At 42.2% G+C, this 27783-nt stretch overlaps 1 protein-coding gene across 1 annotated transcript in view; it reads right to left on the minus strand.

The window, feature by feature from the left end:
* Not1 (CCR4-NOT transcription complex subunit 1) overlaps positions 1 to 27783 on the minus strand; it is a 560605-nt gene that overhangs the window by 112722 nt on the left and 420100 nt on the right. Inside the window, exons 27-29 of the mRNA XM_071695617.1 lie at positions 21842 to 22069; positions 10197 to 10472; positions 1174 to 1331 (exon numbers count right to left, since the gene is read on the minus strand). Of these exons, the coding sequence (XP_071551718.1) occupies positions 1174 to 1331; positions 10197 to 10472; positions 21842 to 22069 (662 nt within the window). The remainder of the gene's footprint in view (positions 1 to 1173; positions 1332 to 10196; positions 10473 to 21841; positions 22070 to 27783) is intronic.

Below are 27783 nucleotides of genomic sequence, written 5' to 3' on the forward strand. Positions count from 1 at the left end.
ACATTAATGCTACATACGAATCCATTTGCTTTTCTAAGTATTTCTCACATACATTCTTCAAAGCAAACACCTGATCCACACATCCTCTACCACTTCTGAAACTACACTGCTCTTCCCCAATCTGATGCTCTATACATGCCTTCACCCTCTCAATCAATACCCTCCCATATAATTTCCCAGGAATACTCAACAAACTTATACCTCTGTAGTCTGAGCACTCACTTTTATCCCCTTTGCCTTTGTACAATGGCACTATGCAAGCATTCCGCCAATCCTCAGGCACCTAACCATGAGTCATACATACATTAAATAACCTTACCAACCAGTCAACAATACAGTCACCCCCTTTTTTAATAAATTCCACTGCAATACCATCCAAACCTGCCGCCTTGCCGGCTTTCTCTTCCGCAAAGGTTTTACTACCTCTTCTCTGTTTACCAAATCATTTTCCCTAACCCTCTCACTTTGCACACCACCTCGACCAAAACACCCTATATCTGCCACTCTATCATCAAACACATTCAACTAAACCTTCAAAATACTACTCCATCTCCTTCTCACATCACCACTACTTGTTATCACCTCCCCATTGCGCCCTTACTGAAGTTCCCATTTGCTCCCTTGTCTTACGCACTTTATTTACCTCCTTCCAAACATTTTTATTCTTCCTAAAACTTAATGATACTCTCTCACCCCAACTCTCATTTGCCCTCTTTTCAATGAATAAATGAAAAAAAAAAACGTTGCTGAGCTGGGCCTGCCCTAGTCAGTTGTCAACCATCCCTGTAAAATGCAGGAATTTTTCCTGGCAATTTGGAAGAGTTTGCCTTAACAAGGATTGTGTAATATGACAGAAAGTGGACAAGCCTTTCTGATACCAGAGAAAACTAATTTTGGGGACCAGGCAGGCTCACCACTGTCACACATAGAACATCATAAACACAAATTGATATCTTTTAATTACTGGTACCTTTTACTTAATAAACATAAAGAGACAGTACACCCAATTTGCAGAGATTCCATTATTAGGACTAATAAATACATCATTTACAACTAGAATGGAAGACATAACAATGAACACATTACTCCTAATGTATACTTGAAATAATATCCTAATTTATGTTACCTACTGTTCAGTTTCTATCTATATCAGGGTGATTCATGAATACATACTTCGTGATATTTTTTGAAGTCCACACCATACCATACGAGCGATGATCAGCCATGGCCTTGAGAACAATAAGATGGCAATCTCGGAAGCGTAGAGCTAACTGATTCAACTCTGGTTCACTAGACAATTCTCGTGCACCTTCCATGAGGTTTTCTACACACTGAAATCCAAGACAAATATCAATTAGATAACTAAATCACATGCACCTTCTATTATGAGGAAGGAAAGTTCAAAATTATATCCATTCAATTAAAAAATGCTAATTGGCTATTGAGATCTGGAGTCATTCTAACACATGGGCTACCAGCCACTTGAAAATTTTACTGTACTACGAGAGACTCCCTTGCTCTCATGTTTCCTATCTTTTCACAAAGAAAAAAAATGACTGATTACTTAGAACATATACATAATATTTAAGAGAAGTATGTTTAGCACACTGGACATGGGTTAAAGTGTACAAGTAAACCTGAAAGCTGCATGCACCTTTCAGACCACATGAAAATGGAAAATGTACTAATGACAATTTGTATAAAGATAAATAAGCAACCAGTGCATCCTTGTTTTACCGGCATTTCTGACATCCAAAAGTCTGTCATATCCACAAAAGAGGAGGAACTGTTTGCAACATTCTTATCCCCCCCCCCCCCCATACATATGTGAGGTAGCACCAGAAACAAACAAAGGCCACATCTGCTCTTATCCATTCTATGACTGTTATGGGTAATACATCGAAACCTTAGCTCCCTAGCCAGAACCAGATTCTTCACATGCCCTGGCTCAGCCTACTAACAGCAAGTCGACCACTGTCTACATCTTTTCAATTCACTCTATCTCCTGCATGCCTTTCACCGCTCAAAACCTTATTCACTCCATCCTTCCATCTCCAATTTGGTCTCCCCATCCTCCTTGTTCCCACCACTTCTGACACATATCTCCTCTCTGTCAAACATTCCCCACTCATTCTCTCCGTATATCTTAACCATTTTAAGCACACCCTCTTCAGCTCTCTCAACCATACCTTTTCTTCACTTACTCCATCAAACCACATACTGCCCTCAAACATTTCCACCACACCTACCCTCCACTGCATAGTCTTATCTCTACCCCATACCTTCAAACATACTCATACATGAATATATATATATTCTTTTATACTATTCACCATCTCCCGCTTTGGCGACGTAGCATTAAGAACAGAGGACTGAGCCTTTGAGGGAAATCCTCACTTGGCCCCCTTCTCTGTTCCTCCTTTTAGAAAATTAAAAACAAGAGGGGAGGATTTCCAGCCCCCCGCTCCCTCCTCTTTTAGTCGCCTTCTACGACATGCAGGGAATGCAAATATATAATTTTTTTTTCATATATGTTCGCCATACCCCGCAACAGCAAGGTAGTAGAAGGAACAAACAAGGAAAGGCTCATTTGCTCACATCGACTCTCTAACTGTCATGTGTATTACACCAAAACCAGCGCCCCTTATCCACAACCAGGCCCGACAGATCTTTCAATGGTTTCCCCTGGCTGCTTCAATTGCCCTTGTTCAGTCCACTGACAGCATGTTGCCCCCATTTACATCCCACCAATTCACTCTGCGTAAACCTTCAATGTCCCAGAGCCAACAAACAATTGTGACTCTTATTAGAAATTGAACGATCAGATGTGGCCTCGTAGAAAATGAAGAACAAGCTGTGGCTGAGTTGATGGAGTCACACTCTGAAGATCTGACACCAGAAATATTTCCCACCACACAACTCTTTATAGCCAATAGTTAAGCAGTGTTCAACCACTTAAACAATGACATGAATTCCAACTATGAACATGCTCTAGTGTTTTCTACAATGCATACAGATTCATCATAGGACTAAAGGGAGATATACATAGATATAAAAGATCTAAGTCTTTTGAGTCCTCATCTCCTTGCTCCTGTGAAGGGTTGTGGAGCTAATGGCCAACTGGCCTTTGACCTCTTGACTTGCACTCACATGGAGCAGAAGCTACGAACAACAAATCCCTATCACACCCTTCCTCACTACCACCATGTTTTCCCATCCTAGCCACCACATCCTACCTCAACAACATCCCTCTCTCCTCTTCCTGGCCAACATACCCACCCTGGACACATAAGAGAAGCAGTGATCACTACACACTAGCCCTGCCATCATGGCTAAATCTCATCATAGGTAAAAAAGTATTCCTTAGACATCCCACCCCCCCAACCATCACCACTCCCTAACTTATCTCCATAACCTCTCTCTTACCTCCCTAGCTACCATACCCTCCTTTACCACCTCTGTTCATTCCCTTCCTTAAAAATGAAGCCCAGCACAACCTTGCACCAGGTATAAGCATGCAAACCCTGATACTTGCTTCTGGACTCTGTATGAGGAATTGGGAACTGATCATCCTAACCTGTCAACAAAGTCCAACATTAGAACAGCTAAAGCAACAGTCTCTTGGCAAATATCAGAATAGCTTTCAAGTATATGGAAATGAAAATATTTAGTGAGCTGTTCATATCCTACATATGACCAAAACCTGGATATGTTTCTCAAGTTTGGTCATCACACCTAAAAATCACAGTACTACTAGAGATGATCCAGATGAGAGCAACAAAGATGGTACCAGAATTAAGGCAGCTGAGTTATATGATAAGATTGAGGCTTTAATTTGCCCACCTTGGAAGTGAGAGGAGTGAGGGGTAATCTGATCAAAACCAAGTTTTTAAAACAGTTCACTGATGTGGACAATGTACTGTTCTTCTAAAGATTAAGAGCAGAGCAACCAGGGAAAATATTTTGTTAAAGAAAATGTCAAGAAGTATGCATATTGTATAAGAGAGGTGGCTCAATAGAACAGAACAACTAAGGACATATCTAATGAGAGAGCATCAAAAAACTTAGGAAGCTATACAAAAGAAGATAATGTTCAAGTGATGGGGCCCCAATAGTGTAAAACTCCTTCCCACAGCACATATGGGTAATTACAGAATGGTCCTTGCTTTTGGTACATTATTCATGAGAGAGAGAATAGATATGAGCAAGCAAGGATAGTCTGCTTATGCTAGTCTGCCTATTTTTGATACTTGCTGAGGCAGGAAATGGCAGCAAGAAAACTGCATGTGTGTGTGTGTGTGTGTGTGTGTGTGTGTGAAAACCCAGACAACTCAACAAAAACACTTCAAATACAGTTCCACCTCAACATGCATGGCACCTAGTCCCTTGTGTAAAAGTTATAGCCCTCACCCATGTAAACCACAATACAAACATTTACCAACTCCATGCAGAAAAAGCTCACATCTGACTCACACTTCAGCAATGAATACTCAAAGGTCCTTCCCCCCACCTGGAAAGATGACACAGACAAAATGCATTCACACCCTAATAACCATATCTATGTATCTATATCTATGATGCCTGTTCCCAACTGGGACACCATCAAGGGGAGTGGCCACGGCAACAGAGTCTATAACTAATGAGCTCCAGGGCCCCTTCTTAGCCTTTAGTGCTTTAACTTCAACAGGTCACTAACAGAGGGCAACTAAAGTGCAATGTTTGCAGAGGCTCCTACCTATGTCCCTACTGACTACTACTACCCAATACCTATCTATTTATTTATTTTGCTTTGTCGCTCTCTCCCGCGTTAGCGAGGTAGCGCAAGGAAACAGACAAAAGAATGGCCCAACCCACCCACATACACATGTATATATATACACGTCCACACAAGCAAATATACATACCTATACATCTCAACGTATACATATATTTACACACACAGACACATACATATATACACATGTACATAATTCATACTGTGCCCTTATTCATTCCCATAGCCACCCCGCCACACATGAAATAACCCCCTTTCCCTCTTATGTGTGCGAGGTAGTGCTAGGAAAAGACAACAAAGGCCACATTCGTTCACACTCAGTCTCTAGCTGTCATGTAATAATGCACTGAAACCACAGCTCCCTTTCCACATCCAGGCCCCACAGAACTTTCCATGGTTTACCCCAGAAGCTTCACATGCCCTGCCTGGTTCAATCCATTGACAGCATGTTGACACCGGTATACCACTTCGTTCCAATTCACTCTATTTCTTGCACGCCTTTCACCCTCCTGCATGTTCAGGCCCCAATCACTCAAAATCTTTTTCACTCCATCTTTCCACCTCCAATTTGGTCTCCCACTTCTCCTCATTCCCTCCACCTCTGACACACATATCCTCTTGGTCAATCTTTCCTCACTCATTCTCTCCATGTGACCTAACCATTTCAAAACACCCTCTTCTGCTCTCTCAACCACACTCTTTTTATTACCACACATCTCTCTTACCCTATTATTACTTACGCGATCAAACCACCTCACACCACATATTGTCCTCAAACATCTCATTTCCAACACATCCACCCTCCTATGCACAACTCTATCTATAGCCCACGCCTCACAACCATTTATAACATTGTTGGAACCACTATTCCCTCAAACATGCCCATTTTTGCTTTCCGAGATAATGTTCTCGACTTCCACACATTCTTCAACGCTCCCAGAGCTGACGCTCCCTCCCCCATCCTATGATTCACTTCCGCTTCCATGGTTCCATCCGCTGCCAAATCCACTTCCAGATATCTAAAACATTTCACTTCCTCCAGTTTTTCTCCATTTAAAATAACCTCCCAATTGAATTGTCCCTCAACCCTACTGTACCAAATAACCTTACTCTTATTCACATTTACTTTTTTCTTCTTTCACACACTTTACCAAACTCATTCACCAGCTTCTGCAGTTTCTCACACAAATCAGCCACCAGTGCTGTAACATCAGCGAACAACTGACTCACTTCCCAAGCTCTCTCATCCACAACAGACTGCATACTTGCCCCTCTTTCCAAAACTCTTGCATTCACCTCCCTAACAACCCCATCCATAAACAAATTAAACAACCATGGAGACATCACACACCCCTGCCACAAACCTACATTCACTGAGAACCAATCACTTTCCTCTATTCCTACACGTACACATGCCTTACATCCTCGATAAATACTTTTCACTGCTTCTGACAACTTGCCTCCCACACCATATATTCTTAATACCTTCCACAGAGCATCTCTATCAATTCTATCATATGCTTTCCCCAGATACATTAATGCTACATACGAATCCATTTGCTTTTCTAAGTATTTCTCACATACATTCTTCAAAGCAAACACCTGATCCACACATCCTCTACCACTTCTGAAACTACACTGCTCTTCCCCAATCTGATGCTGTGTACATGCCTTCACCCTCTCAATCAATACCCTCCCATATAATTTCCCAGGAATACTCAACAAACTTATACCTCTGTAGTCTGAGCACTCACTTTTATCCCCTTTGCCTTTGTACAATGGCACTATGCAAGCATTCCGCCAATCCTCAGGCACCTCACCATGAGTCATACATACATTAAATATCCTTACCAACCAGTCGACAATACAGTCACCCCCTTTTTTAATAAATTCCACTGCAATACCATCCAAACCCGCCGCCTTGCCAGCTTTCATCTTCCGCAAAGGTTTTACTACCTCTTCTCTGTTTACCAAATCATTTTCCCTAACCCTCTCACTTTGCACACCACCTCGACCAAAACACCCTATATCTGCCACTCTATCATCAAACACATTCAATAAACCTTCAAAATACTTACTCCATCTCCTTCTCACATCACCACTACTTGTTATCACCTTCCCATCAGCCCCCTTTACTGAAGTTCCCATTTGTTCCCTTGTCTTACGCACTTTATTTACCTCCTTCCAAAACATCTTTATATTCTCCCTAAAACTTAATGATACTCTCTCACCCCAACTCTCATTTGCCCTCTTTTTCACCTCTTGCACCTTTCTCTTGACCTCCTGCCTCTTTCTTTTATACATCTATCACTCATTTGCATTATTTCCCTGCAAAAATCGTCCAAATGCCTCTCTCTTCTCTTTCACTAATAATCTTCCTACTTCATCCCATCACTCACTAATATATAATAAATATATAGGTAGGAACAGTTATTCTGGAGAATTAGGTACATGTAGATCCCTGGGGATAGGGGAGAAAGAATACTTCCCACGCATTCCTCACGTGTCGTAAAAGGCGACTAAAGGGGACAGGAGTGAGAGGCTGGAAACCCTCCACTCCTTGTATTTTAACTTTCTAAAAGGGGAAACAGAAGAAGGAGTCATGTGGGGAGTGCTCATCCTCCTCGAAGGCTCAGACTGAGGTGTCTAAATGTGTGTGGTTGTAACCAAGATGAGAAAAAAGGAGAGATAGGTAGTATGTTTGAGGAAAGGAACTTGGATGTTTTGGCTCTGAGTTAAACGAAGCTCAAGGGTAAAGGGGAAGAGTGGTTTGGGAATGTCTTGGGAGTGAAGTCAGGGGTTAGTGAGAGGACTAGAGCAAGGGAAGGAGTAGCACTACTGAAACAGGAGTGGTGGGAGTATGTGATAGAGTGTAAGAAAATAAACTCTAGATTGATATGGGTAAAACTGAAAGAGAATGGAGATAGATGGGTGATTATTGGTGCATATGCACCTGGGCATGAGAAGAAAGATCATGAGAGGCAAGTGTTTTGGGAGCAGATGAGTGAGTGTGTTAGTAGTTTTGATGCACGAGACCAGGTTATAGTGATAGGCGATTTGAATGCAAAGGTGAGTAATGTGGCAGTTGAGGGAATAATTGGTGTACATGGGGTGTTCAGTGTTGTAAATGGAAATGGTGAAGAGCTTGTAGACTTATGTGCTGAAAAAGGACTAGTGATTGGGAATAACTGATTTAAAAAGAGAAATATACATAAGTATATGTAAGTAGGAGAGATGGCCAGAGAGCGTTATTGGATTATGTGTTAATTGATAGGCGTGTGAAAGATAGACTTTTGGATGTTAGAAGTGGTGGAGGATGTGTGGATCAGGTGTCTGCTTTGAAGGATGTATGCGAGAAATACTTAGAAAAGCAAATGGATTTGTATGTAGCATTTATGGATCTGGAGAAGGCATATGATAAGAGTTGACAGAGATGCTCTGTGGAAGGTATTAAGAATATATGGTGTGGGAGGCAAGTTGTTAGAAGCAGTGAAAAGTATTTATCGAGGATGTAAGGCATGTGTACGTGTAGGAAGAGAGGAAAGTGATTGGTTCTCATTGAATGTAGGTTTGTGGCATGGGTGTGTGATGTCTCCATGGTTGTTTAATTTGTTTATGGATGGGGTTGTTAGGGAGGTGAATGTAAGAGTTTGGGAAAGAGGGGCAAGTATGCAGTCTGTTGTGGATGAGAGAGCTTGGGAAGTGAGTCAGTTGTTGTTCACTGATGATACAGCGCTGGTGGCTGATTCATGTGAGAAACTGCAGAAGCTGGTGACTGAGTTTGGTATAGTGTGTGAAAGAAGAAAGCTGAGAGTATATGTGAATAAGAGCAAGGTTATTAGGTACAGTAGGGTTGAGGGTCAAGTCAATTGGGAGGTAAGTTTGAATGGAGAAAAACTGGAGGAAGTGAAGTGTTTTAGATATCTGGGAGTGGATTTGGCAGCGAATGGAACCATGGAAGCGGAAGTGAATCATAGGGTGAGGGAGGGGGCGAAAATTCTGGGAGCGTTGAAGAATGTGTGGAAGTCAAGAACATTATCTCGGAAAGCGAAAATGGGTATGTTTGAAGGAATAGTGGTTCCAACAATGTTATATGGTTGCGAGGTGTGGGCTATGGATAGAGTTGTGCGGAGGAGGGTGGATGTACTGGAAATGATATGTTTGAGGCCAATATGTGGTGTGAGGTGGTTTGATCGAGTAAGTAATAATAGGGTTAGAGAGATTTGTGGTAATACAAAGTGTGGTTGAGAGAGCAGAAAAGGGTGTTTTGAAATGGTTTTGTCACATGGAGAGAATGTGTGAGGAAAGATTGACAAAGAGGATATATGTGTCAGAGGTGGAGGGAATGAAGAGAAGTGGGAGACCAAATTGGAGGTGGAAAGACGGAGTGAAAAAGATTTTGAGTGATTGGGGCTTGAACATGCAGGAGGGTGAAAGCCGTGCATGGAATAGAGTGAATTGGAACGATGTGGTATACCGGGGTTGACGTGCTGTCAATGGATTGAACCAGGCAGGGCATGTGAAGCGTCTGGGGTAAACCATGGAAAGTTCTGTGGGGCCTGGATGTGGAAAGGGAGCTGTGGTTTTGGTGCATTATTAAATGATAGCTAGACACTGAGTGTGAACGAATGTGGCCTTTCTTGTCTTTTCCCAGCGCTACCTCGCACACATGAGGGGGGAGGGGGTTGTTATTTCATGTGTGGCGAGGTGGCAATGAGGATGAATAAAGGGAGACAGTATGAATTATGTACGTGTGTATATAGGTATATGTCTGTGTATATATATGTATACGTTGAGATGTCTTTGTTTCTTTATTTCATACTATTTGCCATTTCCCACGTCAGCGAGGTAGCGTTAAGAACAGAGGACTGGGCCTTTGAGGGGATATCCTCACCTGGTCCCCTTCTCTGTTCCTTGTTTTGGTATAGGTATGTATATTTGTGTGTGTACGTGTATGTATATACATGTGTATGTGGGTGGGTTGGGCTATTCTTTCATCTGTTTCCTTGCGCTACCTCGCTAACACAGGAGACAGCTACAAAGCAAAATAATAATAATAATAAAAAAAATTTATATATGTGTATGTGAGTGGATGGGCTGTTCTTTGTCTGTTTCCTGGCACTACGTCACTGATATGGGAAATGGCAATCAAGTTTAATAAATAATAAAGATGTTTACCTATCATGAAAAGCAAAATGATACCACTACAAGACTATTATTTCTAATCTATTACTAATCAATAAAAATCTTAATCCAACTAAAATCATAAGTACCTATGCATTGGGCAAACTTATTAATGGCTCTATTTCTCATACATCTATTTTGGCCACTGTGGACAGGCAATAAATATATGCAAATGGTCAAATTGCTGATTAAAACACATCTTTTGTTCTATTCAATTTGCTGAGATGTAAAAACTAACCTTCCTAAGCAGCACTTGAGCAGTATGAGCATCTCTGTTGTTCCTTGTAAGCAACAATCCCTCACGTAAAGAGTGAAGCATGGGAATGAGTGGAGAGGTGGGTGCCAGGGTTGTGAAGGCTTGAATTGTGTGCTCTAACTCTGCACTGATCCTCTCTGTTAGCACCAAGAAGGCTGTTGCTTCATCACTACCAAATGCCTGTTGCTGTGTGTGAGGTGGTTGTGGCTGTTGCTGCTGCTGTTGCTGCTGCTGCTGTTGCTGCTGCTGCTGCTGCTGCTGTAGGAGTAAGAATTATCAAAACAAATTCTTACATTATGCTGATAATGCAAATGATACAAGACTGAAGAAATGTTAGGAATCCTATGGTAAGGAAGTCCAATGATGACATTTTCCAAAAACTCTAGTTTCACATAATTCATCAGTGTATCATGTGAAACTGATGCATTCAATAATTATAATTCATGTAGATCCTAGTCCCTGCCCAATAGCCTGAGCTGAAGTCAGCCTGTGGAGGCCCTGAGGCAACAGACTGAGGAAACCCTATGAAGGTCATATTTGAAGCACCTAATGTAGTAAGCCAATTTTTCCCCAAGATGGCCCAAGCAGCACAAAACTGGCCTGGTAGTCAAGTGTGGCATGTGAGTCAGGAACCAATTTGAACTACATGCTACAAAATTTTCTAACATGTTGCTCTTTAGAAAAGAGGCAGAGAAATTGAGATTCCAACAGTGTAACACTACTGTTTACCAACACTGCATATGTACTTTGGGAAATTTTATGTAACACAATTACCACAAACTAAAATAATATGTGGCAACAGCAACACTGACTGTGAGGCATTTATGGGCCACCCAAGGCTGAGCACATAGGTTCGAATCCTGATTACAGCAGACAGTCCACTGTCAACCCAGCTGTTCATCCACCCCTAGGGGTTGATTGATAAAATGGTTCAGGCTAGGGCATATGTATCGTGGGAAATGGCCCCCTTCTCTGTTCCTTCTTTTGGAAAATTGAAAAAAAACGAGAGGGGAGGATTTCCAGCCACCTGCTCCCTCCCCTTTTAGTAATAATATATATATATATATATATATATATATATATATATATATATATATATATATATATATATATATATATATATTTTTTTTTTTTTTTTTTTTACTTTGTCGCTGTCTCCCGCGTTTGTGAGGTAGCGCAAGGAAACAGACGAAAGAAATGGCCCAACCCACCCCATACACATGTATATACATACGTCCACACACGCAAATATACATACCTACACAGCTTTCCATGGTTTACCCCAGACGCTTCACATGCCTTGATTCAATCCACTGACAGCACGTCAACCCCGGTATACCACATCGCTCCAATTCACTCTATTCCTTGCCCTCCTTTCACCCTCCTGCATGTTCAGGCCCCGATCACACAAAATCTTTTTCACTCCATCTTTCCACCTCCAATTTGGTCTCCCTCCTCTCCTCGCTCCCTCCACCTCCGACACACACACACATATATATATATATATATATATATATATATATATATATATATATATATATATTTTTTTTTCATACTATTTGCCATTTCCCGCGTTAGCGAGGTAGCGTTAAGAACAGAGAACTGGGCCTTAGAGGGAATATCCTCACCTGACCCCCTTCTCTGTTCCTTCTTTTGGAAAAAAAAAAAAAAAAAAAAAAAAAAAAAAAAAAAAAAAAAAGGGGAGGATTTCCAGCCACCCGCTCCCTCCCCTTTTACTCGCCTTCTACGACACGCAGGGAATACGTGGGAAGTATTCTTTCTCCCCTATCCCCAGGGATAATATATATATATATATATATTGGAGTGAGGAAAGATTGACCAAGAGGATATATGTGTCGGAGGTGGAGGGAACAAGGAGAAGAGGGAGACCAAATTGGAGGTGGAAAGATGGAGTGAAAAGGATTTTGTGTGATCGGGGCCTGAACATGCAGGAGGGTGAAAGGAGGGCAAGAATAGAGTGAATTGGAGCGATGTGGTATACAGGGGTTGACGTGCTGTCAGTGGATTGAATCAAGGCATGTGAAGCGTCCGGGGTAAACCATGGAAAGCTGTGTAGGTATGTATATTTGCGTGTGTGGACGTATGTATATACATGTGTATGGGGGGGGGTTGGGCCATTTCTTTCGTCTGTTTCCTTGCGCTACCTCGCAACCGCGGGAGACAGCGACGAGGTATAAAAAAAAAAAAAAAAAAAAAAAAAAAAAAAAAAATATATATATATATATCATATCATATCTATCATACTTTGTCGCTGTCTCCCGCATTAGCGAGGTGGCGCAGGGGGACAGACTGGAGAATGGCCCAACCCACTCACATACACACGTATAAACATACACGTCCACACACACACATATAGAAACCTATACATTTCAACGTATACATATACATCAATAAATCTTAGGGAGAATAAAAAGATATACGTGTCAGAGGTGGAGGGAAAGAGAAGTGGGAGACCAAATTGGAGGTGGAAGGATGGAGTGAAAAAGATTTTGAGCAATCAGGGCCTAAACATGCAGGAGGGTGAAAGGCGTGCAAGGAATAGAGTGAATTGGAACGATGTGGTATACTGGGGTCGACGTGCTGTCAATGGATTGAACCAGGGCATGTGAAGTGTCTGGGGTAAACCATGGAAAGTTTTGTGAGGCCTGGATGTGGAAACGGAGCTGTGGTTTTGGTGCATTATACATGACAGCTAGAGACTGAGTGTGAATGAATGTGGACTATGTTGTCTTTTCCTAGCGCTACCTCATGCACGTGCGGGGAGAGGGGGTTGTCATTTCATGTGTGGCGGGGTGGCACTGGGAATGAATAAAGACAGGAAGTATGAATTATATACATGTGTGTATATGTATATGTCTGTGTACGTACATATATGTATACGTTGAAATGTATAGGTATGTATATGTGCTTGTGCGGACATGTATGTAGATGGGTTGGGCCATTCTTTTGTCTGTTTCCTTGTGCTACCTCGCTAATGCGGGAGACAGTGACAAAGTATAATAATATATATATATATATATATATATATATATATATATATATATATATATTTTTTTTTTTTTTTTTTTTTTTTTTTTTTATACTTTGTCGCTGTCTCCCGCGTTTGCGAGGTAGCGCAAGGAAACAGACGAAAGAAATGGCCCAACCCCCCCCCCCATACACATGTACATACACACGTCCACACACGCAAATATACATACCTACACACCTTTCCATGGTTTACCCCAGACGCTTCACATGCCCTGATTCACTCCACTGACAGCACGTCAACCCCTGTATACCACATCGCTCCAATTCACTCTATTCCTTGCCCTCCTTACACCCTCCTGCATGTTCAGGCCCCGATCACACAAAATCTTTTTCACTCCATCTTTCCACCTCCAATTTGGTCTCCCTCTTCTCCTCGTTCCCTCCACCTCCGACACATATATCCTCTTGGTCAATCTTTCCTCACTCATTCTCTCCATGTGACCAAACCATTTCAAAACACCCTCTTCTGCTCTCTCAACCACGCTCTTTTTATTTCCACACATCTCTCTTACCCTTACGTTACTTACTCGATCAAACCACCTCACACCACACATTGTCCTCAAACATCTCATTTCCAGCACATCCATCCTCCTGCGCACAACTCTATCCATAGGCCACGCCTCGCAACCATACAACATTGTTGGAACCACTATTCCTTCAAACATACCCATTTTTGCTTTCCGAGATACTGTTCTCGACTTCCACACATTTTTCAAGGCTCCCAAAATTTTCGCCCCCTCCCCCACCCTATGATCCACTTCCGCTTCCATGGTTCCATCCGCTGACAGATCCACTCCCAGATATCTAAAACACCTCACTTCCTCCAGTTTTTCTCCATTCAAACTCACCTCCCAATTGACTTGACCCTCAACCCTACTGTACCTAATAACCTTGCTCTTATTCACATTTACTCTTAACTTTCTTCTTCCACACACTTTACCAAACTCAGTCACCAGCTTCTGCATATCATATGCCTTCTCCATATATTGGGGAAGAGCAGTGTGGTTTCAGAAGTGGTAGAGGATGTGTGGATCAGGTGTTTGCTTTGAAGAATGTATGTGAGAAATACTTAGAAAAGCAAATGGATTTGTATGTAGCATTTATGGATCTGGAGAAGGCATATGATAGAGTTGATAGAGATGCTCTGTGGAAGGTATTAAGAATATATGGTGTGGGAGGCAAGTTGTTAGAAGCAGCGAAAAGTTTTTATCGAGGATGTAAGGCATGTGTACGTGTAGGAAGAGAGGAAAGTGATTGGTTCTCAGTGAATGTAGGTTTGCGGCAGGGCTGTGTGATGTCTCCATGGTTGTTTAATTTGTTTATGGATGGGGTTGTTAGGGAGGTAAATGCAAGAGTTTTGGAAAGAGGGGCAAGTATGAAGTCTGTTGTGGATGAGAGAGCTTGGGAAGTGAGTCAGTTGTTGTTCGCTGATGATACAGCGCTGGTGGCTGATTCATGTGAGAAACTGCAGAAGCTGGTGACTGAGTTTGGTAAAATGTGTGAAAGAAGAAAGTTAAGAGTAAATGTGAATAAGAGCAAGGTTGTTAGGTACAGTAGGGTTGAGGGTCAAGTCAATTGGGAGGTAAGTTTGAATGGAGAAAAACTGGAGGAAGTAAAGTGTTTTAGATATGTGGGAGTGGATCTGGCAGCGGATGGAACCATGGAAGCGGAAGTGGATCATAGGGTGGGGGAGGGGGCGAAAATCCTGGGAGCCTTGAAGAATGTGTGGAAGTCGAGAACATTATCTCGGAAAGCAAAATTGGGTATGTTTGAAGGAATAGTGGTTCCAACAATGTTGTATGGTTGCGAGGCGTGGGCTATGGATAGAGATGTGCGCAGGAGGATGGATGTGCTGGAAATGAGATGTTTGAGGACAATGTGTGGTGTGAGGTGGTTTGATCGAGTAAGTAACGTAAGGGTAAGAGAGATGTGTGGAAATAAAAAAAGCGTGGATGACAGAGCAGAAGAGGGTGTTTTGAAATGGTTTGGGCACATGGAGAGAATGAGTGAGGAAAGATTGACCAAGAGGATATATGTGTCGGAGGTGGAGGGAACGAGGAGAAGTGGGAGACCAAATTGGAGGTGGAAAGATGGAGTGAAAAAGATTTTGTGTGATCGGGGCCTGAACATGCAGGAGGGTGAAAGGAGGGCAAGGAATAGAGTGAATTGGATCGATGTGGTATACCGGGGTTGACGTGCTGTCAGTGGATTGAATCAGGGCATGAGAAGTGTCTGGGGTAAACCATGGAAAGCTGTGTAGGTATGTATATTTATGTGTGTGGACGTATGTATATACATGTGTATGGGGGTGGGTTGGGCCATTTCTTTCATCTGTTTCTTGCGCTACCTCGCAAACGCGGGAGACAGCGACAAAAAAAAAAAAATATATATATATATATATATATATATATATATATTTTTTTGCTTTGTCGCTGTCTCCCGCGTTTCCGAGGTAGCGCAAGGAAACAGACGAAAGAAATGGCCCAACCCACCCCCATACACATGTATATACATATGTCCACACACGCAAATATACATACCTACACAGCTTTCCATGGTTTACCCCAGACGCTTCACATGCCTTGATTCAATCCACTGACAGCACGTCCACCCCAGTATACCACATCGCTCCAATTCACTCTATTCCTTGCCCTCCTTTCACCCTCCTGCATGTTCAGGCCCCGATCACACAAAATCTTTTTCACTCCATCTTTCCACCTCCAATTTAGTCTCCCTCTTCTCCTCGTTCCCTCCACCTCCGACACATATATTCTCTTGGTCAATCTTTCCTCACTCATTCTCTCCATGTGCCCAAACCACTTCAAAACACCCTCTTCTGCTCTCTCAACCACGCTCTTTTTATTTCCACACATCTCTCTTACCCTTACGTTACTTACTCGATCAAACCACCTCACACCACACATTGTCCTCAAACATCTCATTTCCAGCACATCCATCCTCCTGCGCACAACTCTATCCATAGCCCACGCCTCGCAACCATACAACATTGTTGGAACCACTATTCCTTCAAACATACCCATTTTTGCTTTCCGAGATAATGTTCTCGACTTCCACACATTCTTCAAGGCTCCCAGAATTTTCGTCCCCTCCCCCACCCTATGATCCACTTCCGCTTCCATGGTTCCATCCGCTGCCAGATCCACTCCCAGATATCTAAAACACTTCACTTCCTCCAGTTTTTCTCTATTCAAACTCACCTCCCAATTGACTTGACCCTCAACCCTACTGTACCTAATAACCTTGCTCTTATTCACATTTACTCTTAACTTTCTTCTTTCACACACTTTACCAAACTCAGTCACCAGCTTCTGCAGTTTCTCACATGAATCAGCCACCAGCGCTGTATCATCAGCGAACAACAACTGACTCACTTCCCAAGCTCTCTCATCCCCAACAGACTTCATACTTGCCCCTCTTTCCAAAACTCTTGCATTCACCTCCCTAACAACCCCATCCATAAACAAATTAAACAACCATGGAGACATCACACACCCCTGCCGCAAACCTACATTCACTGAGAACCAATCACTTTCCTCTCTTCCTACACGTACACATGCCTTACATCCTCGATAAAAACTTTTCACTGCTTCTAACAACTTTCCTCCCACCCCATATATTCTTAATACCTTCCACAGAGCATCTCTATCAACTCTATCATATGCCTTCTCCAGATCCATAAATGCTACATACAAATCCATTTGCTTTTCTAAGTATTTCTCACATACATTCTTCAAAGCAAACACCTGATCCACACATCCTCTACCACTTCTGAAACCACACTGCTCTTCCCCAATCTGATGCTCTGTACATGCCTTCACCCTCTCAATCAATACCCTCCCATATAATTTACCAGGAATACTCAACAAACTTATACCTCTGTAATTTGAGCACTCACTCTTATCCCCTTTGCCTTTGTACAATGGCACTATGCACGCATTCCGCCAATCCTCAGGCACCTCACCATGAGTCATACATACATTAAATAACCTCACCAACCAGTCAACAATACAGTCACCCCCTTTTTTAACAAATTCCACTGCAATACCATCCAAACCTGCTGCCTTGCCGGCTTTCATCTTCCGCAAAGCTTTCACTACCTCTTCTCTGTTTACCAAATCATTTTCCCTAACCCTCTCACTTTGCACACCACCTCGACCAAAACACCCTATATCTGCCACTCTATCATCAAACACATTCAACAAACCTTCAAAATACTCACTCCATCTCCTTCTCACATCACCACTACTTGTTATCACCTCCCCATTTGCACCCTTCACTGAAGTTCCCATTTGCTCCCTTGTCTTACGCACTTTATTTACCTCCTTCCAGAACATCTTTTTATTCTCCCTAAAATTTAATGATACTCTCTCACCCCAACTCTCATTTGCCCTTTTTTTTGCCTCTTGCACCTTTCTCTTGACCTCCTGTCTCTTTCTTTTATACATCTCCCACTCAATTGCATTTTTTCCCTGCAAAAATCGTCCAAATGCCTCTCTCTTCTCTTTCACTAATACTCTTACTTCTTCATCCCACCACTCACTACCCTTTCTAATCAACCCACCTCCCACTCTTCTCATGCCACAAGCATCTTTTGCGCAATCCATCACTGATTCCCTAAATACATCCCATTCCTCCCCCACTCCCCTTGCTTCCATTGTTCTCACCTTTTTCCATTCTGTACTCAGTCTCTCCTGGTACTTCCTCACACAGGTCTCCTTCTCAAGCTCACTTACTCTCACCACCCTCTTCACCCCAACATTCACTCTTCTTTTCTGAAAACCCATACAAATCTTCACCTTAGCCTCCACAAGATAATGATCAGACATCCCTCCAGTTGCACCTCTCAGCACATTAACATCCAAAAGTCTCTCTTTCGCACGCCTGTCAATCAACACGTAATCCAATAACGCTCTCTGGCCATCTCTCCTACTTACATAAGTATACTTATGTATATCTCGCTTTTTAAACCAGGTATTCCCAATCATCAGTCCTTTTTCAGCACATAAATCTACAAGCTCTTCACCATTTCCATTTACAACACTGAACACCCCATGTATACCAATTATTCCCTCAACTGCCACATTACTCACCTTTGCATTCAAATCACCCATCACTATAACCCGGTCTCGTGCATCAAAACCACTAACATACTCATTCAGCTGCTCCCAAAACACTTGCCTCTCTTGATCTTTCTTCTCATGCCCAGGTGCATATGCACCAATAATCACCCACCTCTCTCCATCAACTTTCAGTTTTACCCATATTAATCGAGAATTTACTTTCTTACACTCTATCACATACTCCCACAACTCCTGTTTCAGGAGTATTGCTACTCCTTCCCTTGCTCTTGTCCTCTCACTAACCCCTGACTTTACTCCCCAGACATTTCCAAACCACTCTTCCCCTTTACCCTTGAGCTTCGTTTCACTCAGAGCCAAAACATCCAGGTTCCTTTCCTCAAACATACTACCTATCTCTCCTTTTTTCACATCTTGGTTACATCCACACACATTTAGGCACCCCATTCTGAGCCTTCGAGGAGGATGAGCACTCCCCGCGTGACTCCTTCTTCTGTTTCCCATTTTAGAAAGTTAATACAAGGAGGGGAGGATTTCTGGAAAAAAAAATGGAAAAAGTTGAGAGCAAATGACATGAGGGGAGTGGTTGAGGAATGGGATGTATTTAGGGGAGCAGTGATGGCATGTGCAAAAGATGCATGTGGCATGAGAAAGGTGGGAGGTGGGAAGGTTAGAAAGGGTAGTGAGTGGTGGGATGAAGAAGTAAACATGTTAGTGAAAGAGAAATGAGAGGCATTTAGACGGTGCTTGCAAGGAAGTAGTGCAAATGACAGGAAGATGTATAAAAGAAAGTGGCAGGAGGTCAAAAGAAAGGTGCAAGGTTTGAAGAAGAGGGCAACTGAGAGTTGGGGTGAGAGAGTATCATTATACTTTAGGGAAAATAAAAAGGTGTTTCAGAAGGAAGTAAATAGCGTGCAGAAGATGAGATCAAATGGGAACATCAGCGAAGGAGGCAAAGGGGGAAGTAATAACAGGTAGTGATGGAGTGAGGAGATGGAGTAAGTATTTTGAAGGTTTATTGAATGTGTTTGATGATAGAGTGGCAGACCTAGGGTGTTTTGGTTGGGGTGATGTGTGAAGCGAGAGGGTCGGGGAAAATGGTTTGGTTAAGAGAGAATAGGTAGTGATACCCTTGCGGAAGATGAAACCCGGCAAGGAGGCAGATTTGGACGGTATTGGAGTAGAATCTATTAAGAAAGGGGGTGACTGTATTGATGACTGGTTGGTAAGGGTATTCAATGCATGTATGGATCATTGTGAAGTGCCTGAGAATAGAAGAAATGCGTGCACAGTGCCACTGTACAAAGGCAAAGTGGATAAAGGCAAGTGTTCAAACTACAGATGCATAAGTTTGTTGAGTATTCCTGGGAAATTATATGGGAGGGTATTGCTTGAGAAGGTGAAGGCATGTACAGAAGATTAGACTGGGGAAGAGCAGTGTGGTTTCAGAAGTGGTAGAGGATGTGTGGATCAGGTGTTTGCTTTGAAGAATGTATGTGAGAAATACTTTGAAAAACTGATGGATTTGTATGTAGCATTTATGGATCTGGAGAGGGCATGTGATATGGTTGATAAAGATGCTTTGTGGAGGGTCTTTAAGAGTATGTGGTGTGGGAGGTAAGTTGCTAGAAGCGGTGAAAAGTTTTTATCAAGGATGTAAAGCATGTGTAGGAGTAGGAAGAGAGGAGAATAATTGGTTCCCAGTGAATGCAGGTCTACGGCAGGGGTGTGTGATGTCCCCATGATTGTTTAATTTATATATGGATGGGTTGGTTAGATAGAAAACGTAAGAGTTTTGGAGAGAGGAGCAAGTATGCAGTCTATTGGGGATGAGAAGGCCTGGGAAGTGAGTCAGTTGTTATTCCCCAATGATACAGCCATAGTGGCAGATTCGATTGAGAAACTGCAGAAGTTGGTGACAGTTTGGAAAAGTGCATGAAAAGAGAAAGTTCAGATTAAATATAAATAAGAGCAAAGTTATTAGGTTTAGTAGGGTTGAGGGACAAGTTAAACTCGGATGTAAGTTTGAATGGAGAAAAATTGGAGGAAATGAAGTGTTTTAGATATCTGGGAGTGGACTTAGCAGCAAATGGAACCATGGAAGCTGGAAGCAAGTCACAGGGTGGGGGAGGAGGTGAAGGTTCTGGGAGTGAAGAAGAATGTGTGGAAGGAGAGAACATTACCTTAGAGAGCAAAAATGGGTATGTTTGAAGGAATAGTAGTTCCAACAATGTAATATGGTTGTGAGGCAAGGGCTATAGATAGGGTTGTATGAAGGAAGGTGGATGTGTTGGAAATGAAATGTTTGAGGACAATATGTGGTGTGAGGTGGTTTGAGTGTGTAAGTAATGAAAGGGTAAGAGAGATGTGTGGAAATAAAGAGAGTGTGGTTGAGAGAGCAAAAGACAGTGTGTTGAAATGGTTTGGAAATAAGGTGAGAAAACTGAATAAGGAAAGGTTGATGAAGATGTTTTATGAGTCAGAAGTGGAGGGAACAAGAACAGGGAGATCAAATTAGAGACGGAAGGATGGTATGAAAAAAGGTTTGAGTAATCAGAGCCTGAACATGTAAGAGAGTGAAAGGCATCCCAGGTGAATTGAAAAGATTTGGTATACAGGAGTTGATAAGCTGTGAATGCACTGAACCAAGGCTTGTGAAGCATCCATGGTAAATCATGGACAGGTATATGGGGCCTGGATGTGGATAAGGAAGTATGGAAGTGAGAGAAAGCATAAGGGCCTGCACATTCCTCCCTACCCTGAACTATACAATCAAAACATGCAAATGAGATGAATGGAGGTCAAGAATACTGGCTGTGGAAATGAGTTATCTAAAAAAGCATGTGGTATGACTAGATGGAATGTGTAAAGTAAAGAGTGGGGTGTATGAGAGATCTGGAATAACAGGAAATCCAAAGGGAACGAACAATGGAGTGGAATGTGGCTGATATTCAGTCCTCTGAAGTGGTTTAGGCTTATGGAAAAAATGTAAGATGGGGAGTTTATGAGGGTGTATAACACAAGTAAAGGGGTCGGTGTGTGAGGAAGACCACCTATGATATGGGGAAATAGAATGGCAGAATACTGGAGAGAGAGAAATAGGGGAAGACTGAAAGGAATAGCATATGCAAACGAGGCATGTAAGGACATGGGAAACTTCTTTCCTGAGGCCAACCCCTTTGATGGGAGTTCCTGGAAGGAATGAACAACAGAGATGGTTTTGGTGTTAACCAGGATCTCTTTCTAAAGGCTCCAGCAGCCAAAAGATGCTTTACTTCCAATAACATGGAAATGCAGACTCCTTTGAAAAGAAGATCTTTGAAGAGACTGTACTCCAAACAACACTTTTTGACAAAAGCGACTTTTCATTTATGATGTAACATCTTGCTAGAAGAGCCTAGATAAACTACTGCATGATTTATTTCATATACTAAGGGTATTTCCTATTTCATCCATTAACTAAGGTTTGATACTTACTGAGCTAATGGGCACAGGTTTTGCTAAAAACATGGTGTCTTGATCAGTTATAGGCAAAAATCCAGGTATATTACGAGCAAATTCTTCATACACTGCCATCTGAGGTGGAGTGACCCCACCCACTTTTAAGCGAATCTGCTCAGGCATGCGTTCGGCTTGATAAGTTAAAACCATGGGGTCACAGTATCGACGCCCTTCAGTTCGTGCTACCTTCCGAGCTTCATATTCCTGTAAATGGATAAAACATTGGAGTATCATTAAAATCCCAAAGAAATCTTTCATACGTCATCTGTGCCATCAGAGACCTACACAACTTTCTGAAAACCCTAAACAAAAACTATATTTTTTGTCTAAAATTCAATCTAAGGATTATTACAGAGGTCAAATGTGTTCATAAACATTCACTTTTAATATAAGATGCATACAATGAAGTACTGTATTAATCCTTTCAATGAAGCAGTCCTGACAGCCACTGCACATTATGTGTGGGATATTCTCAAATACATCAGCTCCATAAGCTTGTTATTACAAATAACCACAAAACAGATATCTAAATGATATACAACTCACAATCGCAAAACATTGTCTACGAGTGCTATGCACCATTCAAATCAAGCTGCTCTGCTGCCAGGCATATGAAGTACTGCAAGAGAATGGTCTGTAATATGCAGCGATATGCGTAGGGATAGGGAAGAAAAGATAATTCCTAGAAGAGAACCCCGCAACACTCTGTAGATGACCTCAACCCATTTTGAGAAGGCTACTCAGACATACAGTCTTGTTACAGTCTATCAAAGGAGAATCCCCCCCTTAATCCTTCCTAGTGATCCAGCTCTTTATTCAGCCCCACATACACTTGAGTCCAATGCTTTCTGGTAGTTCAGATACAAACAATAAACCCACTGTGCTCTTGTATGAGTCTATGAGTTTCTTTACAGATGATCTTACCCTATTACCATGCTGTCACTCAAATACGTAATTTTTCCCCTCTACTATGTTGTTCAGTTGCTTTCTTATTATCTATACCAAAGAAACAGACCACACTCATCAGAGAGACTAGTCAGTAATTCAGTGTCATTTCCTCGTCTCCTTCCGTATAGACAGGTATGACATTTGCCCTTTTCCACCACCTTAGCACTTTGCCTCCCTTCAACGACATCTTGAACAGTGCATCAAGATGTTTGCATACATCCCCAACACATGTGGTGAATTCTTTTTAAGACCACAAGCCTTGTGTAGGTCAAGATCTTTCAGTATTTTGTTTATGTCTTTCTTGTATCCCAATGATTTCTAAAACCTCTCCATTTTATCTAACTGGTGAAAGGGCTATAGTTTTTTCCACTGTGAAAGAACTTTTGAATCTGTTCTCACATATTACATCACCCTCTTTAATTCTTCTCCCTGAATTTCTCAGCCTTATTAGATACTCTTTAACTGGCAACCATCTAAAAATAAATTAATGGAAAGTTTGGAATGTCTCCTACGTTGTTTCCAATATTCTTTTCGAAAGTTCCTCTATTCCTGCTTTCTCATCCTGGTATACTGCTCACTAATACCTAGCAAAAGCTCTTTCTTCATGACACATTTCAAAGCTCCATTGCTTTTTAACATATTTTACTAAACAATTATATAATCTTCCAACTCCTGCATCGTAAATTTCTCAGAGGCTCTCAGCTTAAATGTCCAATTCCAAGCAACAGAACTCCATTTCCCTATTTATGTTACCATGAAAAATGATAAGGCCTGTGTAGTTTCCAAGACTATATCTTCATTTTAAGTCCTGACTCACCTCCGCTCTTTTAACTTGCTCGGTGACCACATAGTCAAACTTGAGCAGCTGGTGGCTGCTTTGGGTGAGAAACTGCAGAAGCTGGTGATTGAGTTTGGTAGTGTGTGAAAGAAGAAAGCTGAGAGTAAATGTGAATAAGAGTAGGGTTGAGGGACAAGTTAATTGGGAGATAAGTTTGAATGGAGAAAAACTGGAGGTAGGGAAGTGTTTTAGATATCTGGGGAGTGGATTTAGCAGCGGATGGAACCATGGAAGCAGAAGTGACTCGCAGGGTTGGGGAGGGGGCAAAGGTTCGGGGAATGTTGAAGAACGTGTGGAAGGCGAGAAAGTTATCTCAGAGAGCAAAAATGGGTATGTTTGAAGTAATAGTGGTTCCAACAATGTTATATGGATGTGAGGCATGGGCTACAGATAGGGTTGTGCAGAGGAGGGTGGATGTGTTGGAAATAAGATGTTTGAGGACAGTATGTGGTGTGAGGTGGTTTGACCAAGTAAGTAATAAAAGGGTGAGAGAGATGTGTGATAATAAAAAGAGTGGTTGAGAGAGCAGAAGAAGGTGTATTGATATGGTTTGGTCACATGGAGAAAATGAGTGAGGAAAGATTGACCAAGAGGATATATGTGTCAGAGGTGGAGGGAACAAGGAGAAGTGGGAGACCAAATTGGAGGTAGAAGGATGGAGTGAAAAAGATTTTGAGTGATCGGGGCCTGACCATACAGGAGGGTGAAAGCCATGCAAGGGATAGAGTAAATTGGAACAATCTAGTACACCGGGGTCGACATGCTGTCAATGGATTGAACCAGGGCATGTGAAGCGTCTGGGATGAACCATGGAAAGTGTTGTTGTTCCTGGATGCGGAAAGGGAGCTGTGGTTTTGGTGAATTACACATGACAGCTAGAGACTGAGTGTGAACGAATGTGGCCTTTTGTCCTTTCCTAATGCTACCTCACGGGGGAGGGGGGATGCTATTTCAAGTGTGGCGGGGAGGCGACGGGAATGAATAAACGCAGCAAGTATGAATTATGTCCATGTATATATATATGTATATGTCTGTGTATGTATATATATATGTATATGTCTGTGTATGTACATATATAAGTATATGTTTAAATGTATAGGTATGTATATGTGCATGTGTGGACGTGTATGAATATGCATGTGTATGTGGGTGGGTTGGGAAATTCTTTCGTTGGATTCCTTGCATTACATCGGTAATGCAGGAGTCAACGACAAAGTATAATAATAACAAATTCATACATGCTGCCTTCATCCATTCCCGCCGCCACCCCGCCACACAAGAAATGGCACCCCCTTCCCCCAGCGTACATGTAAGGTAGCTCAAGGAAAAGACAATAAAGGCCACATTCATTCACATTCAGTCTCTAGCTGTCATGTGTAATGCACCGAAACCACAGCTCCCTTTCCACATCCAGGCCCCACAAAAATTTCCATGGTTTACCCCAGACGCTTCACATACCCTAGTTCAATCCATTGACAGCACATGCACCCCTGGTACAACACATTCCAATTCACTCTATTCCTTGCATGCCTTTCACCCTCCTGCATGTTCAGGCCCCGATCGCTCAAAATCTTTTTCTCTCCATTCTTCCACCTCCAATTTGGTCTCCCACTTCTCCTTGTTCCCTCCACCTCTGACACATATATCCATTTTGTCAATCTTTCCTCACTCATTTTCTCCATGTGACCAAACCATTTCCATACACCCTCATCTACTCTCTCAACCACAATCTTTTTATTACCACACATCTCTCTTACCCTTTCATTACTTAATCAATCAAACCACCTCACACAACATATTGACCTCAAACATCTCATTTCCAACACATCCACCCTTCTTCGCACGACCCTATCTATGGCCCATGCCTCACAACCATATAACATTGTTGCAACCACTATTCCTTCAAACATACCCATTTTTGATCTCCGAGATAACGTTCTCACCTTCTACACATTTTTTAATGCTCCCAGAACCTTTGCCCCCTCGCCCACCCACCCTGTGACTCACTTCCTCTTCAATGGTTCCATCTGCTGCTAAATACACTCCCAGATATCTAAAACATTTCTCCTCCAGTTTTTCTCAATTCAAACTTACCTCCCACTTGACTTATCCCTCAACCCTACTGAACCTAATAACCTTGCCCTTATTCACATTTACTCTCAGCTTTCTTCTTTTACACACTTTACCAAACTCAGTCACAAACTTCTGCAGCTTCTCACCCGAATCAGCCACCAGTGCTGTATCATCAGCAAACAACAACTGACTCACTTCCCAAGCTCTCTCATCCACAACAGACTGCATACTTACCCCTCTGTCCAAAACTCTTGCATTCACCTCCCTAACAACCCCATCCATAAACAAATTAAACAACGATAGGGATATCACGTACCCCTGCCGCAATCCAACAGTCACTGGGAACCAATTACTTTCCTCTCTTCCTACTCGTACACATGCCTTACATCCTTGATAAAGACTTTTCACTGCTTCTAGCAACTCACCTTCCACACCATATACTCTTCATACCTTCCACAGAGAATCTCTATCAACTCTATCATATGCCTTCTCCAGATCCATAAATGCTACATACAAATCCGTCTGTTTTTCTAGGTATTTCTCACATATATCTTCAAATTACAGAGGTATAAGTTTGTTGAGTATTCCTGGTAAATTATATGGGAGGGTACTGATTGAGAGGGTGAAGGCATGTACAGAGCATCAGATTGGGGAAGAGCAGTGTGGTTTCAGAAGTGGTAGAGGATGTGTGGATCAGGTGTTTGCTTTGAAGAATGTATGTGAGAAATACTTAGAAAAGCAAATGGATTTGTATGTAGCATTTATGGATCTGGAGAAGGCATATGATAGAGTTGATAGAGATGCTCTGTGGAAGGTATTAAGAATATATGGTGTGGGAGGCAAGTTGTTAGAAGCAGTGAAAAGTTTTTATCGAGGATGTAAGGCATGTGTACGTGTAGGAAGAGAGGAAAGTGATTGGTTCTCAGTGAATGTAGGTTTGCGGCAGGGGTGTGTGATGTCTCCATGGTTGTTTAATTTGTTTATGGATGGGGTTGTTAGGGAGGTAAATGCAAGAGTTTTGGAAAGAGGGGCAAGTATGAAGTCTGTTGGGGATGAGAGAGCTTGGGAAGTGAGTCAGTTGTTGTTCGCTGATGATACAGCGCTGGTGGCGGATTCATGTGAGAAACTGCAGAAGCTGGTGACGGAGTTTGGTAAAGTGTGTGGAAGAAGAAAGTTAAGAGTAAATGTCAATAAGAGCAAGGTTATTAGGTACAGTAGGGTTGAGGGTCAAGTCAATTGGGAGGTGAGTTTGAATGGTGAGAGGCTGGAGGAAGTGAAGTGTTTTAGATATCTGGGAGTGGATCTGTCAGCGGATGGAACCATGGAAGCGGAAGTGGATCATAGGGTGGGGGAGGGGGCGAAAATTTTGGGAGCCTTGAAAAATGTGTGGAAGTCGAGAACATTATCCCGGAAAGCAAAAATGGGTATGTTTGAAGGAATAGTAGTTCCAACAATGTTGTATGGTTGCGAGGCGTGGGCTATGGATAGAGTTGTGCGCAGGAGGATGGATGTGCTGGAAATGAGATGTTTGAGGACAATGTGTGGTGTGAGGTGGTTTGATCGAGTAAGTAACGTAAGGGTAAGAGAGATGTGTGGAAATAAAAAGAGCGTGGTTGAGAGAGCAGAAGAGGGTGTTTTGAAATGGTTTGGGCACATGGAGAGAATGAGTGAGGAAAGATTGACCAAGAGGATATATGTGTCGGAGGTGAAGGGAACGAGGAGAAGAGGGAGACCAAATTGGAGGTGGAAAGATGGAGTGAAAAGGATTTTGTGTGATCGGGGCCTGAACATGCAGGAGGGTGAAAGGAGGGCAAGGAATAGAGTGAATTGGAGCGATGTGGTATACAGGGGTTGACGTGCTGTCAGTGGATTGAATCAAGGCATGTGAAGCGTCTGGGGTAAACCATGGAAAGCTGTGTAGGTATGTATATTTGCGTGTGTGGACATGTGTATGTACATGTGTATGGGGGGGGGTTGGGCCATTTCTTTCGTCTGTTTCCTTGCGCTACCTCGCAAACGCAGGAGACAGCGACAAAGTATAAAAAAAAAAAAAAAAAAA

Source organism: Panulirus ornatus, chromosome 58, assembly GCF_036320965.1.
Source record: "Panulirus ornatus isolate Po-2019 chromosome 58, ASM3632096v1, whole genome shotgun sequence".
NCBI classification, from domain to species: Eukaryota; Metazoa; Arthropoda; class Malacostraca; order Decapoda; family Palinuridae; genus Panulirus; species Panulirus ornatus.